Source organism: Ctenopharyngodon idella, chromosome 5 (genome assembly GCF_019924925.1).
Source record: "Ctenopharyngodon idella isolate HZGC_01 chromosome 5, HZGC01, whole genome shotgun sequence".
NCBI classification, from domain to species: Eukaryota; Metazoa; Chordata; class Actinopteri; order Cypriniformes; family Xenocyprididae; genus Ctenopharyngodon; species Ctenopharyngodon idella.
This window is the reverse complement of record NC_067224.1, coordinates 31,436,569-31,453,854: the sequence shown is the minus strand read 5'-3', so window position 1 is coordinate 31,453,854 and position 17,286 is coordinate 31,436,569. Positions and strand designations below refer to the sequence as shown.

Below are 17,286 nucleotides of genomic sequence, written 5' to 3'. Positions count from 1 at the left end.
GTATGAATTCTTTGCAAATGCTTATAAAAAATAATGATTTTCATTTATTTCAGATCATTCATTGTTTTCCCATTTTACACACAGAAAAGACTTTGAAACAAGCCAGCTGCTCAGCAAGATAGAAGATGAACAATCTCTGGGTGCTCAACTCCAAAAGAAAATCAAGGAGCTTCAGGTATTTTTTACAGATTTTTTTTCAGGCATTACAATCATTATCATAAAATATAGATCACTAAAAATTGAATTAACTACTTTCCACCGTAGGCTCGCATTGAGGAACTGGAGGAAGAGATCGAGGCTGAGCGTGCTGCTCGTGCTAAGGTTGAGAAGCAGAGAGCTGATCTCTCCAGGGAACTTGAGGAGATCAGTGAGAGGCTTGAGGAGGCTGGAGGAGCCACTGCTGCTCAGATCGAGATGAATAAGAAGCGTGAAGCTGAATTCCAGAAGCTGCGTCGTGATCTTGAAGAGTCCACCCTCCAGCATGAAGCTACTGCTGCTGCCCTCCGTAAGAAGCAGGCAGACAGTGTGGCCGAGCTGGGAGAGCAAATCGACAACCTGCAGCGTGTCAAGCAGAAGCTTGAGAAAGAGAAGAGCGAATACAAAATGGAGATTGATGATCTTTCCAGCAACATGGAAGCTGTTGCCAAAGCAAAGGTTAAGAATTGTAAATATAACAAAGGAAATATATAAAATGTGGTTAAGATTCTTAAGAATCCAATGATTTGTGTTTACAGGCTAATCTTGAGAAGATGTGCCGCACACTTGAGGACCAACTTAGTGAAATTAAGTCCAAGAATGATGAGAACCTTCGCCAGATAAATGACCTCAGCGCTCAAAGAGCAAGACTTCAAACTGAAAATGGTAACAAGTGACACAATTTCTCAAAAATACAAAATATTTATTTCCTCCACTAACAAATGACTTATGTAAACACTAACCTATAGTGGCAAAATTGTTTAAAGAGATAATGTTGGATATGCAACTTTTCTGAGAGGATATTAAGTGTTGTGGTTAAGTGTGATACAGTCAAACAGAAACTAGACTGATAGCAGTGCACTAAAACCCTCTCCAAGTAGTTTATCCACTGTAAAGATCTGATGCTACTGTCATAAAAGCTATGCTTCTTCCCTCCATTAACATAAATTTAAACCATTTTCCTCACCATCATTATGCCTTACAAATGTTTTTGTAAATGTAAATCTCAAAAGGTGAGTTTGGCCGTCAGCTGGAGGAGAAGGAGGCTTTAGTTTCTCAGCTCACCAGAGGCAAACAAGCTTTCACTCAGCAAATTGAGGAGCTTAAGAGGCAGATAGAAGAGGAGGTTAAGGTAATACAGCATAATCAATACATACACATACTTGTCAATTACTGTAGAGACAAGCTAATATTATGTGATTTTGTCTTTATAGGCTAAGAACGCACTGGCCCATGCTGTCCAGTCAGCCCGTCATGACTGCGACCTGCTCCGTGAGCAGTTTGAGGAAGAGCAAGAAGCAAAGGCTGAGCTGCAGCGGGGAATGTCAAAGGCCAACAGCGAGGTTGCTCAGTGGAGAACCAAATATGAAACTGATGCCATCCAGCGTACTGAGGAGCTTGAAGAGTCCAAGTATGTATATTTTTGAATGTTCCCAATTCTAAACACTAATTTTATAGATTAGATTTAAAATAACGTATATTACTTAACAGGAAGAAGCTGGCTCAGCGTCTGCAAGAGGCAGAGGAACAAATTGAGGCAGTGAACTCCAAATGTGCATCTCTGGAGAAGACCAAACAGAGACTCCAGGGTGAGGTAGAGGACCTCATGATTGATGTGGAAAGAGCCAATGGTTTGGCTGCTAACCTTGACAAGAAGCAGAGGAACTTTGACAAGGTAAACTATTTGAGTCATTATATGATATTCTCATTGTAAAGTATAGCTGGAATGTGCTTTGTTAAACATGTTATAAACAAATCGATCCTGAAATATCTCCACCAAAGGTCCTGGCAGAATGGAAGCAGAAATATGAGGAAGGTCAGGCAGAGCTGGAAGGTGCCCAGAAAGAGGCTCGTTCACTCAGTACTGAACTGTTCAAGATGAAGAACTCATATGAGGAGACTCTGGATCAGCTGGAGACACTCAAGAGAGAGAACAAGAATCTGCAGCGTAAGAATGAAACCGTTATATTAGACAAAAAAAAAAAAAAAAAAACTTTAGCAACATTCTAATTCTAAATGAGCATTAAAAAGTAAACACGTGATTATGATTACAGATTATAATCGTTTCTTTCTATAGAGGAGATTTCAGATCTGACAGAGCAGTTAGGTGAGACTGGTAAGAGCATCCATGAGCTGGAAAAGGCCAAGAAGACAGTGGAGACTGAGAAGGCAGAGATTCAGACAGCCCTGGAGGAGGCTGAAGTGAGTATCTGGAGATCAATATGGAATTCTTACTAGAACCATTATACTATGTTGTTAATGCATATTTCCATTATGAAATTAAAAGTTGTTTTATTTTTCATAGGGCACCCTGGAGCATGAGGAGTCCAAGATTCTTCGTGTCCAGCTTGAGCTAAACCAGATCAAGGGAGAGGTTGACAGGAAGCTTGCAGAGAAGGATGAGGAGATGGAACAGATCAAGAGGAACAGCCAGAGAGTCATTGAATCCATGCAGGGCACTCTGGACTCTGAAGTTAGGAGCAGGAATGATGCTCTGAGAATCAAGAAGAAGATGGAGGGAGACCTTAATGAGATGGAGATTCAGCTGAGCCATGCCAATCGCCAGGCTGCTGAGGCCCAGAAACAGCTCAGGAACGTTCAGGGACAACTCAAGGTATGTGACTTCTCTTTGGCTTTGGGGTGCATTAGTATGTTTGTATAATCTAACTTTTGTTAGGTTAAGGTCACCAGAAAGCACACTGAAAGCTTATTGTAAACTTATCGTTTATGCGCAGGATGCCCAACTGCACCTTGATGATGCTCTGAGAGGACAGGAAGACATGAAGGAGCAGGTGGCCATGGTGGAGCGCAGAAATGCTCTGATGCAGTCTGAGATTGAGGAGCTGAGAGCTGCTCTAGAGCAGACAGAGAGAAGCCGCAAAGTGGCTGAACAAGAGCTGGTGGACGCCAGTGAGCGTGTTGGGCTGCTGCACTCTCAGGTAAGGGTATTTTGTTTTTTCAATGAAATGAAGGAAATTGAGAGCATCTTTTAAAATATCCAACTGTTTCTTTCCATTTTGTAGAACACAAGTCTCCTGAACACCAAGAAGAAGCTTGAGGCTGACCTTGTTCAGATCCAGAGTGAAGTTGATGACACTGTACAGGAAGCCAGAAATGCAGAGGAGAAGGCCAAGAAGGCCATCACTGATGTGAGCAACAGATGCTGACAAATGTTTCAAAAGACGCCTGAGTACTTGAAAAATGTGGATCTAATGAATTTCTGTGTTCATGCAAAAGGCTGCAATGATGGCAGAAGAGCTCAAGAAGGAGCAGGACACAAGTGCTCACCTTGAGAGGATGAAGAAGAATCTGGAGGTCACAGTGAAGGACCTGCAGCACCGTCTGGATGAGGCAGAGAATCTGGCCATGAAAGGAGGAAAGAAACAACTCCAGAAGTTGGAGTCTAGAGTAAGACTGCCTTTATTCTGATGCTCGCCTGTATTCTGATGTTCATAGTCTTGATGTGGACAGTACAAAGTGCCTAAACATTTTGTGAAATGAGTTTAATAATATCTCCCACTTACTATAGGTCCGTGAGCTTGAGGCTGAAGTTGAGGCAGAGCAGAGACGTGGAGCTGATGCTGTTAAAGGTGTCCGCAAATATGAGAGGAGAGTCAAGGAGCTCACCTACCAGGTACAAACAATGTGTAGTAAAATTCATGTCCCATTAATCTGATTATGTTCTAGTCTGATCCATGTTCATTATCTCCAGACTGAGGAGGATAAGAAGAACCTCAACAGACTGCAGGATCTGGTTGACAAGCTTCAGCTGAAGGTCAAGGCTTACAAGAGACAGGCTGAAGAATCTGTGAGTTCCTCATTTGAGAACTATAAACACCTTGTGAACAGTTATATTAAGTTCCTAATATAATCGTATGTGACTTTGCAGGAGGAACAATCAAACACTCACCTGTCCAAGTTGAGGAAGGTGCAGCATGAGCTGGAAGAGGCTGAGGAGCGTGCTGACATTGCTGAGTCTCAGGTCAACAAGCTCAGAGCCAAGAGCCGTGACGCTGGAAAGGTAATTTCTTTTTCTTTTTTTTCTGATTTTGAAACTTAATATGTATTCTCGTATGTACTAATCTTGTATTTGTTCACTCTTTTTTTTTTTCAAGGGCAAAGAGGCAGCTGAGTGAAAAACTTAATGTACCACATACATCTCTGAAACTGAAATAAACCTTGAAATTCAGCAGCTTTCTTTTGTTGTCATTTTTCTTGATTTATTTTTTTCTCTCACTATTGTTTGTTGTGCTGTTACCATAGAATGCTTCATGATAATCTATAACACTTGATAGATATGCATATGGCTTAACAACTAGATTATGAAATAGGTTGAATAGTCAGAACTTGTTTTGGCCTTTATATTTTTCTTTATACGTAGCTACATTAGCATTAAAAATGTGTCAAACAATTAAAGTCAAAAACAAAACTTCAACTTGTACCTCAAATTTGTTATCTATTTTGAACAGAGTTCCCTTGATCAGCTTACTGTGAATTTTACCATATCAGTCTGATATATAGTTTTCAAAGGCACTGGGATATGTTAACTAGAGATTACAGATCTAACATAAAAACTATATATTAAAAACTAAACTAATTTTAATTATGAAACCACAGACCAGACAGTCCACTTGGGTATGTTCTATGTACAGCGTTATTTGTTTATTTATTTTTTTAATCTTTGCAGAAATATGTTTGTTTAAATTACACCACAATACAGATCAGCACACATGGCAGAATTCTGTTTGTATTGATGCAAACATTTCTGAGCAATTGTAATTGTAAAGAATTAAATGAATATCTGCCTAATACATGATGTACTATACCTTAAACCTAACCTGATGTTGTCCATACTTCCAAACGCACACGAGATAATACAAAATATTTCAGAATAAGGATGACAATGCTTTTGAAAGAAAGAATATGCAATAAACTAAGAAAGTATGTGTATTAGGTGTGAGAATAAAACATGAACCATGATTCATGAATAGTATGTGTGAGAGGGGTTCAAATTACTGCTTACTGGCAGAGATGATGATGAGGACGATGAAGATAATTATTTGGTGATAATGATGACACGAACATTACATCCTAATGTAATCTGTCAGTGATACATACTATTATTCTTATAGTCTGAAAGAAATGAACTGCCTTCTTGGTCACATGGATTCAGCAATCTATGCCAAACTGGTCCAGTGAAATATATAAGCTAACAGCTTATTTGATGATGCAGCATAAGCTTTTGGAATATGACATGAAGACTTATGAGTTTAATAAAACAGGGTTAGTGTAAAAATGCAGACATGTTTTAGTTTATCAAATAAATCAGAATCCAAAAGTCAAACAGACCTCAATTAGCAGCAGACATACTGTATATGTTGTTCAAAAGTACAGCTAAGGTTAAAAAAAAAAAAAAAAAAGTGGGGGGCAAGACTAAGAGAACAGAATTCTGTCACAGCAATGTCACTACCTTGCAGTTTTGAAATCAGACGAGATTTGCAAGCATTACAGACATCAGTCACTGCCAGGATAAGAGCATATAAGATTTTATCAATCTTGTCCACTGTTAAACCTTTTTATCTGACAGTCTTATAAGGTTATATATATATATATAGAGATATATATATATATATATATATATATATATATATATATATATATATATATATATAATTATTTTGAATTGAAACTAAAAACAAAATAAGACAGTCATGCAATTATTCTGGAGCCAACAGAACAGTCAAAGTTCTAATATTGCAGTCCTACACAGGTCTTTTTTTTTTTTTTTTTTTTTACATATAAGGCACTGCAAGAAATTTGATAGCTGAGAGTGCCTGTCCATGGAATGCAAACTCATCAAGCAAAGAAATAAAATGTAAAATAAATATATACATATGGGACTGTAAATAAGATTACAGCATGACACTGAATAAGTCAATAGAATATATATATGATAAATATATAAATCCAGTCACACTGATTTGTTAATGCCAATAACAGTTTAATAAAAAGACCAGCCAATAATCTCATTATAATAGTTAAATTTATAGGGATTTAACTAACCAATATTTGTAGTTTACCAAAATATTTTTATTCACTTACATGCTATAACCCATTAGCTGAAATAATTGAGGTTGGTTAGCAGTAATGGTCTATATGACTAGCATTTTGAATTTCTTTTTACTGTAGAGAATCTTATCTTATGTGAATAAGTCTTGTCAAACAATACACACTGAGATACATGGAGGCATTACAAATTATTCCAAATGTTGCCTCTGTTTCACATGTCACGTTAAATGTAATATTAAATCTGTTCAACCTTTCAATTTCAAAAGTGAATTTCATAAATTTTATATCTTGCATATTTAAGCAAACTACTGGGGTTAAACTCTTTTTAACAAGCTATCCTAAAGTATGTTAGTTATTTCCAGTTATTTTATTCTATTCCCAACTATGGATGGCACCAAACGGTCCATCTGATCAGTTTCTTTACTCAAATTTTAGCCATATTTGGTCTTAGCCATATTTAACTTTTGCATTGCTTGCAAAGCAAGTACAGTATAAAGAGCAAGGGTAGGACTGGAGACCTTTGCGTTCGGAAGACCAGCCAAGATTGCTTGTGGTGAGACAAAACTTTCATTTCTTTTTCAAGATGTACATAGTTTTAAAAAATACTGCCATCTTATTTGATAACCTCTATCAACGGTTTGTAATTCAGTTTGTGTATTCGTCTTTTAAAGACATAAGTTGCTAATATTTTTATAATGTAGTTTTTAAAAATGAAAAAGCATGATTTTAACGTATAATATCTTACTGTGTGTATTACAGTGTTTCAGACATTCATCAGAACTTGTGGCAGTGTGGTAAGTTAAACATGCTAAATTAAACTAAAGATATTTTAAGAGAAAAAAAAGCATAATGAAAAATGCATTAGTGCTCTAGCCATGTGTAAAAATACACACACATTTTATATAATTAATATCCATGTTTTACTACAGGATTCCTCAAAACTTGCCCTGTTTAGTTCAAACTCTGATCAAACCTACCTGTAGTTTTCTAGTAACTCTGAAGACCTTGATTACCTTGCTCAGGTGTCTTTGATTTGGGTTGGAGCTAAACTCTGCAGGGCAGTGTCCCTCCAGGGCTGGATTTGAGGAACCCTGCTTTACTATATTCCTTGTTTTACTTATAGTCCCTTATTTTACTTATAGTAGAAAAAATAGTGATCAAATGCCTGTCAATTTTCCCTGTTTACCTATAGTTATGACAATCTTTACATTCCAGAAGTAAGCTACCACCATGAGTACGGACGCGGAGATGGCCGTTTATGGCAAGGCTGCCATTTACCTTCGTAAGCCTGAGAAGGAGAGAATCGAGGCTCAGAACAAACCATTTGATGCCAAGACTGCCTGCTATGTGGCTGATGACAAAGAGTTGTACCTCAAGGGAACAATCAAGAGCAAAGATGGTGGCAAAGTCACAGTTGTTTTGCTTGACACTCAGGAGGTGAGTTTTAATTTCCATTTCATGTTAGATGCTTATTAAATTACTTATTACATTGTTTTCTTTTATATCTAATATCTAATTTATCAAATTTCTAGGAGAGAGTTGCTAAGGAACAAGATGTCTACCCAATGAATCCTCCCAAGTTTGACAAGATTGAGGACATGGCCATGATGACCCATCTCAATGAAGCCTCTGTGCTGTATAACCTCAAAGAGCGTTATGCTGCATGGATGATCTACGTAAGTTCTGAAACAACTAAAACCACATTGAAATTAATATTGTATGTGTTGTTGAAATCTGACCACTTCTCTACTCATTTTAGACCTACTCTGGGCTCTTCTGTGCAACTGTGAACCCCTACAAGTGGCTCCCAGTGTATGATGCAGAAGTCGTGGCTGCTTACAGAGGCAAAAAGCGTATGGAGGCCCCACCCCACATCTTCTCTGTCTCTGACAACGCCTATCAGTTCATGCTGACTGGTAAGATCTGATTTATGAGATCTGAATTATATATGTTGAAATTCACATTCATAGTTTTCAATAAAACAATTGCTAAAACATTATTATCTTTGAATTAACAGACAGAGAGAACCAGTCTGTCCTGATTACGTATGTATCAAGCTTACTATTAGAGTTTTTGAGAACAGTTATATTTTTCTCTTATGTAACTTCCTCATGTCTTATCATCTTCTGTTTTCCAATCTCACATAAACCAGCGGAGAATCTGGTGCTGGAAAGACTGTGAACACCAAACGTGTCATCCAGTATTTTGCCACAATTGCAGTGGCAGGTGGTGAAAAGAAGAAAGAGCAGACTCCCGGCAAAATGCAGGTATATAAGATATAAAACTGTCAAATATATTATTACGAAAGATATAGTTCAAATTCATAACAATCATCTCCCACAATATATGATATGTGAATTTGTGAAATGCCTGAAAACAGTGTTTAGACATGAAACAAAATAACTGAAAACCCTTCAAACATCTTAGGGCTCTCTTGAGGACCAGATCATTGCTGCCAACCCTCTGCTTGAGGCTTATGGTAATGCCAAGACTGTGAGAAATGACAACTCCTCTCGTTTTGTAAGTTTTACAGTGCAGTTGGTCAGTGTGTGTGTGTGTATATATATATATATAAATATACATATACAATTATACAGAGTTTTCTATAAAGACATTATTTATGTATAATTCTATTTTGTTTTAAACAGGGAAAATTCATCAGAATTCACTTCGGCACATCTGGAAAACTGGCTAGTGCTGACATTGAGACATGTAGGTGGACACGATTACATTGATCCATCCTGCACATTTGTCTTTGTCTGTCACTCTTTAGATGATTGTGACTCAAGTACATTCTCTCAACAGATCTGCTGGAGAAGTCTAGAGTGTCATTCCAGCTTCCAGATGAGAGAGGCTACCACATCTTCTACCAGATGATGACCAACCATAAGCCTGAGCTGATTGGTAGGTGCACATTTTACATTCAGTGTTTCAGATAATATTGTAAGATGCTCTTTCATGAATGCTGTGTATTTTACAGAAATGACGCTCATCACCACCAACCCCTATGACTTCCCCATGTGCAGTCAGGGTCAGATCACAGTGGCCAGCATTGATGATAAAGAGGAGCTGGTTGCTACTGATGTGAGTCATTGCTGTTTGAATATTTGCATATTCTATTTAAATATGGCAGAATATATCCTAAAGCTCTTTCTTCTCTGTAATTTTCAGACCGCTATTGACATTCTGGGATTTAGTAATGAGGAGAAAATGAGCATCTACAAGTTCACTGGAGCTGTGCTTCATCATGGTAACATGAAATTCAAGCAGAAGCAGCGTGAGGAGCAGGCTGAGCCTGATGGCACAGAGGGTGAGACTAAATAGTACTAATGTGTGTCAAAACATGCTTTGAATTGACATATCCTTGTTTCTATTTTTACAAATGAAAGGATGGTTTTAGTTTTCAAGGCAAGAAAAGGGATGTTTGTTTTTTTTTAATTTTTTTTTTTTTAATCCTTAATTTTAGAGGCTGACAAAGTTGCCTACCTTCTGGGTTTGAACTCTGCTGATATGCTGAAGGCTTTGTGCTACCCCAGAGTCAAGGTCGGAAATGAGTTTGTGACCAAAGGCCAGACTGTGCCGCAGGTATAGTAACATAGTTCAACCTTAAAATCTGGCTAATTATTGCAGAAGCAGAATTAAATATCCACTTCTACTTACAGGTGTACAACTCTGTTAGCGCCTTGGCCAAATCTGTCTATGAGAGGATGTTCTTGTGGATGGTCATTCGTATCAACCAGATGTTGGACACAAAACAACAAAGAAATTTCTTCATTGGTGTGCTGGATATTGCTGGCTTTGAGATCTTTGATGTAAGAATGATTCTTTTATCTATTTTTATGGCAAACTGAATACTATTCAGAAGTCAGTAAATGTTTCTGTTATTTTTCCTCCAGTTCAACAGCATGGAGCAGCTGTGCATCAACTTCACCAATGAGAAACTGCAACAGTTTTTCAACCACCACATGTTTGTGCTGGAACAAGAGGAGTACAAGAAGGAGGGCATTGTTTGGGAGTTCATTGACTTCGGCATGGACTTGGCCGCTTGCATTGAGCTCATTGAGAAGGTTTTTCCGTTTTTTGAACTTATTCATTTCCATTGTCCATTCTCAAAATCTTACATTTTTAGTAATTAAACAATATCATTCTTTTATAAACAGCCCATGGGTATCTTCTCCATCCTAGAAGAGGAGTGTATGTTCCCCAAGGCTACAGACACTTCCTTCAAGAACAAGCTGTATGATCAGCATCTTGGCAAGTGCAATGCTTTCCAGAAACCAAAGCCTGCCAAAGGCAAGGCTGAAGCTCACTTCTCCCTGGTTCACTACGCTGGAACTGTGGACTACAACATTGCTGGCTGGTTGGACAAGAACAAGGATCCACTGAATGAGTCTGTTCTGCAGCTGTACCAGAAGTCTTCTGTCAAACTGCTGGCTACTCTCTACCCACCTGTTGTTGAGGGTAAAAAAAAAAAAACTGAAGTGTTAACATGATTATGTACATCATTTTAACCAAAATCTGATTCAGTTTTGCACTCTTTTCTTGTTATAACATTATACATATGTGTTCTTTTATCTTTTTATCTGAATAGAGACTGGTGGCGGCAAGAAGGGAGGCAAGAAGAAGGGTGGCTCCATGCAGACTGTGTCTTCTCAGTTCAGAGTATGTCTTTGTAGACAAAATGTGAATAATGATGCAACTGAAAGGACTTAAGAAGTCCTGTACTGTACGTGAGCTTGCTTGACTCTAGGTCAGAAAGTAATATAAAAAATAATAATACATAAAAATAATACATCAACAACTGAGAGAATGTGAGTAAGAATGCTGAATCTTTTTATGATTAAACAGGAGAACTTGGGCAAGCTCATGACCAACTTGAGGAGCACTCACCCTCACTTTGTGCGTTGTCTGATTCCCAATGAGTCCAAGACTCCAGGTAAAGTAATAAATGGCTTACAGATATTCTCTTATTAACATAGTATTTTATGTTAATGTATATAATAAGGAAAATGTTAATCTACCAAGCTCATGATGTAAACTGTTCTTTATAGGTCTCATGGAGAACTTCCTGGTTATCCATCAGCTGAGGTGTAATGGTGTACTGGAGGGTATCAGAATCTGCAGAAAGGGCTTCCCCAGCAGAATCCTCTATGGTGACTTCAAGCAGAGGTAAAAGGGACCACATGAAAATACCATTTCCTGGGGCTCTTTATTAGAAGATATGAAGCATTTTGTTAAATCTTCCAAATCTCCACAGATACAAGGTGCTGAATGCCAGTGTTATCCCAGAGGGACAGTTTATTGATAATAAGAAGGCCTGTGAGAAACTCCTGGGATCCATCGACATTGATCATGACCAGTACAGATTTGGACACACAAAGGTTCATATTTAGCTTTACAACTTTCACTGATTCAGTGATCATGATTATTTAGCTTATACAGGTAAATCAATATCTTTTTATTTACTGTTTTACATAAATTCAGGTGTTCTTCAAAGCTGGTCTTCTGGGTACTCTTGAGGAAATGCGTGATGAGAAACTGGCTGCTCTGGTCACAATGACTCAGGCTGTCTGCCGTGGATACCTGATGAGGAGGGAATTTGTGAAAATGACAGAGAGGAGGTGAGGAACATCATGGAATGAACAAAACTCTCTGATTTAACTATTTCAGTTAGTATAAAGCTTTTTCAGAAGGAAATTTAAAAACAGTGATTCATAACCCACATTAATTCACAGTGTTATCAGTAAAAATATTTTCTGTCTATGGCAAGCCCATCTTCTTGTCAATTAGGCTTTTAAAGGTATTTAAAAAAAAAAACTGTATTCAAATATGTTTGACCCGAAGGAAATATTTTGTTGACCAGTTTAAAAATAAGTGCATTTACCAGTAATTTCCACATTTAATCATCCAAATTGTTTCATCAGGGATGCAATTTACACCATCCAATACAACATCCGCTCATTCATGAATGTCAAACACTGGCCATGGATGAAGGTTTACTACAAGATTAAGCCTCTGCTGAAGAGTGCCGAGACTGAGAAGGAGCTGGCAACCATGAAAGAGGACTTTGCAAAATGCAAAGAAGATCTTGCCAAAGCTGAAGCCAAAAAGAAGGAGCTTGAAGAGAAGATGGTATCACTGCTGCAAGAGAAAAATGATCTGCAGCTGCAAGTAGCATCTGTGAGCATTTTTACTTGAATTAACTGAACTGTGGCCCCATTAAAATAAGCAATGTGGTTTCCAGTGATATGGCAACCTATTTTCTTAACAGGAAGCTGAGAATCTCTCAGATGCTGAGGAGAGGTGTGAGGGTCTGATCAAGAGCAAAATCCAGCTTGAAGCTAAACTCAAAGAGACAACTGAAAGACTGGAGGATGAGGAAGAAATCAATGCTGAACTGACAGCCAAGAAGAGGAAACTGGAGGATGAGTGCTCTGAGCTGAAGAAAGACATTGATGACCTGGAGCTCACCTTGGCTAAAGTGGAGAAGGAGAAACATGCCACTGAGAATAAGGTTGGAGACTGAGTTGGTTTAAGATTAGATTTAATCTCTGTCTTATATGTTGATATAAAAAAAATATGAATAGTAAAAAATAAGGTTATTTGGAACAAAAAATCTTACAGGTCAAGAACTTGACTGAGGAAATGGCAGCTCAGGATGAGAGTATTGCCAAGCTTACAAAAGAGAAGAAGGCCCTCCAAGAGGCACATCAGCAGACACTGGATGATCTCCAGGCAGAGGAGGACAAAGTCAACACCCTGACCAAATCCAAGACAAAACTTGAGCAGCAAGTTGATGATGTGAGTTTCTAATTAAACATCATTATTAAATCAACTGTCTTTTTTGCTTTGATCAAAAATTATATATTTTATATATCATTGTCCTGTAGCTTGAAGGTTCCCTTGAACAAGAGAAGAAGCTCCGCATGGATCTTGAGAGAGCCAAGAGAAAGCTGGAAGGAGACTTGAAATTAGCCCAAGAGTCCATCATGGACCTGGAGAATGACAAGCAGCAATCTGAGGAGAAAATAAAAAAGTAATTAAAACATGAAATCTTTGAAAACATTGGACACTTTTATTGATGTTGTTGTTGGGTTTTTTTTTTTTTTTTACAAACTACTTCTTGTTGAACACCCACAGGAAAGACTTTGAAACAAGCCAGTTGCTCAGCAAGATAGAAGATGAACAATCTCTGGGTGCTCAACTCCAAAAGAAGATCAAGGAGCTTCAGGTATTTTGAGATTTTTTTTCAAACATTATGATCATTATGATTAAATACAGGTCACTAAAAATTTAATTAACTACTTTCCACCATAGGCCCGTATTGAGGAACTGGAGGAAGAGATCGAGGCTGAGCGTGCTGCTCGTGCCAAGGTTGAGAAGCAGAGAGCTGATCTCTCCAGGGAACTTGAGGAGATCAGTGAGAGGCTTGAGGAGGCTGGAGGAGCCACTGCTGCTCAGATCGAGATGAATAAGAAGCGTGAAGCTGAATTCCAGAAGCTGCGTCGTGATCTTGAAGAGTCCACTCTCCAGCATGAAGCTACTGCTGCTGCCCTCCGTAAGAAGCAGGCAGACAGTGTGGCCGAGCTGGGAGAGCAAATCGACAACCTGCAGCGTGTCAAGCAGAAGCTTGAAAAAGAGAAGAGCGAATACAAAATGGAGATTGATGATCTTTCCAGCAACATGGAAGCTGTTGCCAAAGCAAAGGTTGAGAATTGTTTCAAAAATTGTTCAAAAAGGAAATATAACAAATGTGGTTAAGATTCTTAAGAATCCAATGATATTGGTGTTTACAGGCTAATCTTGAGAAGATGTGCCGCACACTTGAGGACCAACTTAGTGAAATTAAGTCCAAGAATGATGAGAACCTTCGCCAGATAAATGATCTCAGCGCTCAAAGAGCAAGACTTCAGACTGAAAATGGTAAATAATGGCACAATATCTGAAAAATATCAAACAAAATGATACAGCATTTTATTTCCTCCACTAACAAATGCAGATATACAATTATAAGTAAATCATTATCCATGTCACATATTCACATGATCCTTTGACCTCATTCTCAATGCTCATTTATTATGTATTCATAAAATATATGATGATGTAAGCTATTTCCCCAGCCGAATTTGTAGCAAATGCTTTTTTCATATTATTAAATGGTTTATTTCCAACTAAACTGACATGGTGAACATTTGAACAGGTGAGTTTGGCCGTCAGCTGGAGGAGAAGGAGGCTTTAGTTTCTCAGCTCACCAGAGGCAAACAAGCTTTCACTCAGCAAATTGAGGAGATTAAGAGGCAGATTGAAGAGGAGGTTAAGGTGATACAGCATAATCAAAAAATACACATACTTGTGAATTACTGTACTGTACAGACAAGCTAATATTATGTGACTTTGTCTCCTAGGCTAAGAACGCACTGGCCCATGCTGTGCAATCAGCCCGCCATGACTGCGACCTGCTCCGTGAGCAGTTTGAGGAAGAGCAGGAGGCAAAGGCTGAGCTACAGCGGGGAATGTCAAAGGCCAACAGTGAGGTTGCTCAGTGGAGAACCAAATATGAAACTGATGCCATCCAGCGCACTGAGGAGCTCGAAGAGTCCAAGTATGTATATTATTGCATAATATTCCCAATTCTCACAGCTATTTTATAGATTAGAATTCAAAATTATCTGTATTACTTAACAGGAAAAAGCTGGCTCAGCGTCTGCAAGAGGCAGAGGAACAAATTGAGGCAGTGAACTCCAAATGTGCATCTCTGGAGAAGACCAAACAGAGACTCCAGGGTGAGGTAGAGGACCTCATGATTGATGTGGAGAGAGCCAATGGTTTGGCTGCTAACCTTGACAAGAAGCAGAGGAACTTTGACAAGGTAAACAATTTGAGTAATTATATGATATTCTCTTTGTAAAGTATAGCTAGAATGGGCTTTGTTAAACATGTTATTAACAAATCGATCCTGAAATATCTCCACCAAAGGTCCTGGCAGAATGGAAGCAGAAATATGAGGAAGGTCAGGCAGAGCTGGAAGGTGCCCAGAAAGAGGCTCGTTCACTCAGTACTGAGCTGTTCAAGATGAAGAACTCCTATGAGGAGACTCTGGATCAGCTGGAGACACTCAAGAGAGAGAACAAGAATCTGCAGCGTAAGAATGAAACCGTTATGTTAGACAAAAACTTCAAAGTTCTAATTCTAAATTATAGTTAAAAAGTAAACACGTGATTATGATTACAGATTAAATTTTTTTTTTTCCTATAGAGGAAATTTCAGATCTCACAGAGCAGTTAGGTGAGACTGGTAAGAGCATCCATGAGCTGGAAAAAGCCAAGAAGACAGTGGAAACTGAGAAGGCAGAGATTCAGACCGCCCTGGAGGAGGCTGAAGTGAGTATCTGAAGATCAGTATGGAATTCTTGCTAGAAACATTTTACTGTGTTGTTAATGCATATTTCCATTATGATATTAAAAGTTGTTTTATTTTTCATAGGGCACCCTGGAGCATGAGGAGTCCAAGATTCTTCGTGTCCAGCTTGAGCTAAACCAGGTCAAAAGTGAGATTGACAGGAAGCTTGCAGAGAAGGATGAGGAGATGGAACAGATCAAGAGGAACAGCCAGAGAGTCATTGAATCCATGCAGGGCACTCTGGACTCTGAAGTTAGGAGCAGGAATGATGCTCTGAGAATCAAGAAGAAGATGGAGGGAGACCTTAATGAGATGGAGATTCAGCTGAGCCATGCCAATCGCCAGGCTGCTGAGGCCCAGAAACAGCTCAGGAACGTTCAGGGACAACTCAAGGTATGTGACTTCTCTTTGGCTTTGGGGTGCATTAGTATGTTTGTATAATCTAACTTTTGTTAGGTTAAGGTCACCAGAAAGCACACTGAAAGCTTATTGTAAAGTTATTGTTTATGTGCAGGATGCCCAACTGCACCTTGATGATGCTCTGAGAGGACAGGAAGACATGAAGGAGCAGGTGGCCATGGTGGAGCGCAGAAATGCTCTGATGCAGTCTGAGATTGAGGAGCTGAGAGCTGCTCTAGAGCAGACAGAGAGAGGCCGCAAAGTGGCTGAACAAGAGCTGGTAGACGCCAGTGAGCGTGTTGGGCTGCTGCACTCTCAGGTAAGGGTATTTAGTTTTTTCAATGAAATGAAGGAAATTGAGAGCATCATATAAAATGTCCAACTGTTTCTTTCCATTTTGTAGAACACAAGTCTCCTGAACACCAAGAAGAAGCTTGAGGCTGACCTTGTTCAGATCCAGAGTGAAGTTGATGACACTGTACAAGAAGCCAGAAATGCAGAGGAGAAGGCCAAGAAGGCCATCACTGATGTGAGCAACAGTTGCTGACAAATGTTTCAAAAGATGCTTGAATACTTAAAAAATGTGGATCTAATGAATTTCTGTGTTCATGCAAAAGGCTGCAATGATGGCAGAAGAGCTCAAGAAGGAGCAGGACACCAGTGCTCACCTTGAGAGGATGAAGAAGAATCTGGAGGTCACAGTGAAGGACCTGCAGCATCGTCTGGATGAGGCAGAGAATCTGGCCATGAAGGGAGGAAAGAAACAACTCCAGAAACTGGAGTCTAGAGTAAGACTGCCTTTATTCTGATGCTCGCCTGTATTCTGATGTTCATAGTCTTGATGTGGACAGTACAAAGTGTCTAAACATCTCTAAACATTTTATTGGAGTGAAATGAGTTTAATAATATCTCCCACTTACTATAGGTCCGTGAGCTTGAGGCTGAAGTTGAGGCAGAGCAGAGACGTGGAGCTGATGCTGTTAAAGGTGTTCGCAAATATGAGAGGAGAGTCAAGGAGCTCACCTACCAGGTACAAAAAATGTGTAGTAAAATTCTGGTCCCATTAATCTGATTATATTCTAGTCTGATCCATGGTCATTATCTCCAGACTGAGGAGGATAAGAAGAACCTCAACAGACTGCAGGATCTGGTTGACAAGCTTCAGCTGAAGGTCAAGGCTTACAAGAGACAGTCTGAAGAAGCTGTAAGTACCTCATTTGAGAA

At 38.9% G+C, this 17,286-nt stretch overlaps 1 protein-coding gene across 1 annotated transcript in view; it reads left to right on the top strand.

The window, feature by feature from the left end:
- LOC127512887 (uncharacterized) overlaps positions 1-17,286 on the top strand; it is a 53,274-nt gene that overhangs the window by 9,330 nt on the left and 26,658 nt on the right. Inside the window, 52 exon segments of the mRNA XM_051894244.1 lie at positions 85-175; positions 265-654; positions 735-861; positions 1,209-1,327; positions 1,410-1,606; positions 1,687-1,870; positions 1,978-2,143; positions 2,273-2,397; positions 2,501-2,809; positions 2,931-3,134; positions 3,219-3,344; positions 3,433-3,603; positions 3,725-3,829; positions 3,908-4,003; positions 4,085-4,216; positions 4,311-4,327; positions 7,485-7,701; positions 7,797-7,940; positions 8,024-8,180; positions 8,282-8,309; positions 8,417-8,531; positions 8,692-8,784; positions 8,913-8,976; positions 9,070-9,168; positions 9,245-9,348; positions 9,436-9,574; positions 9,731-9,849; positions 9,927-10,331; positions 10,425-10,725; positions 10,856-10,926; positions 11,113-11,200; positions 11,316-11,433; positions 11,522-11,645; positions 11,749-11,885; positions 12,189-12,444; positions 12,536-12,778; positions 12,889-13,065; positions 13,155-13,300; positions 13,405-13,495; positions 13,582-13,971; positions 14,061-14,187; positions 14,465-14,583; positions 14,670-14,866; positions 14,950-15,133; positions 15,241-15,406; positions 15,520-15,644; positions 15,748-16,056; positions 16,178-16,381; positions 16,466-16,591; positions 16,680-16,850; positions 16,988-17,092; positions 17,171-17,266. Of these exon segments, the coding sequence (XP_051750204.1) occupies positions 85-175; positions 265-654; positions 735-861; positions 1,209-1,327; positions 1,410-1,606; positions 1,687-1,870; positions 1,978-2,143; positions 2,273-2,397; positions 2,501-2,809; positions 2,931-3,134; positions 3,219-3,344; positions 3,433-3,603; positions 3,725-3,829; positions 3,908-4,003; positions 4,085-4,216; positions 4,311-4,327; positions 7,485-7,701; positions 7,797-7,940; positions 8,024-8,180; positions 8,282-8,309; positions 8,417-8,531; positions 8,692-8,784; positions 8,913-8,976; positions 9,070-9,168; positions 9,245-9,348; positions 9,436-9,574; positions 9,731-9,849; positions 9,927-10,331; positions 10,425-10,725; positions 10,856-10,926; positions 11,113-11,200; positions 11,316-11,433; positions 11,522-11,645; positions 11,749-11,885; positions 12,189-12,444; positions 12,536-12,778; positions 12,889-13,065; positions 13,155-13,300; positions 13,405-13,495; positions 13,582-13,971; positions 14,061-14,187; positions 14,465-14,583; positions 14,670-14,866; positions 14,950-15,133; positions 15,241-15,406; positions 15,520-15,644; positions 15,748-16,056; positions 16,178-16,381; positions 16,466-16,591; positions 16,680-16,850; positions 16,988-17,092; positions 17,171-17,266 (8,314 nt within the window).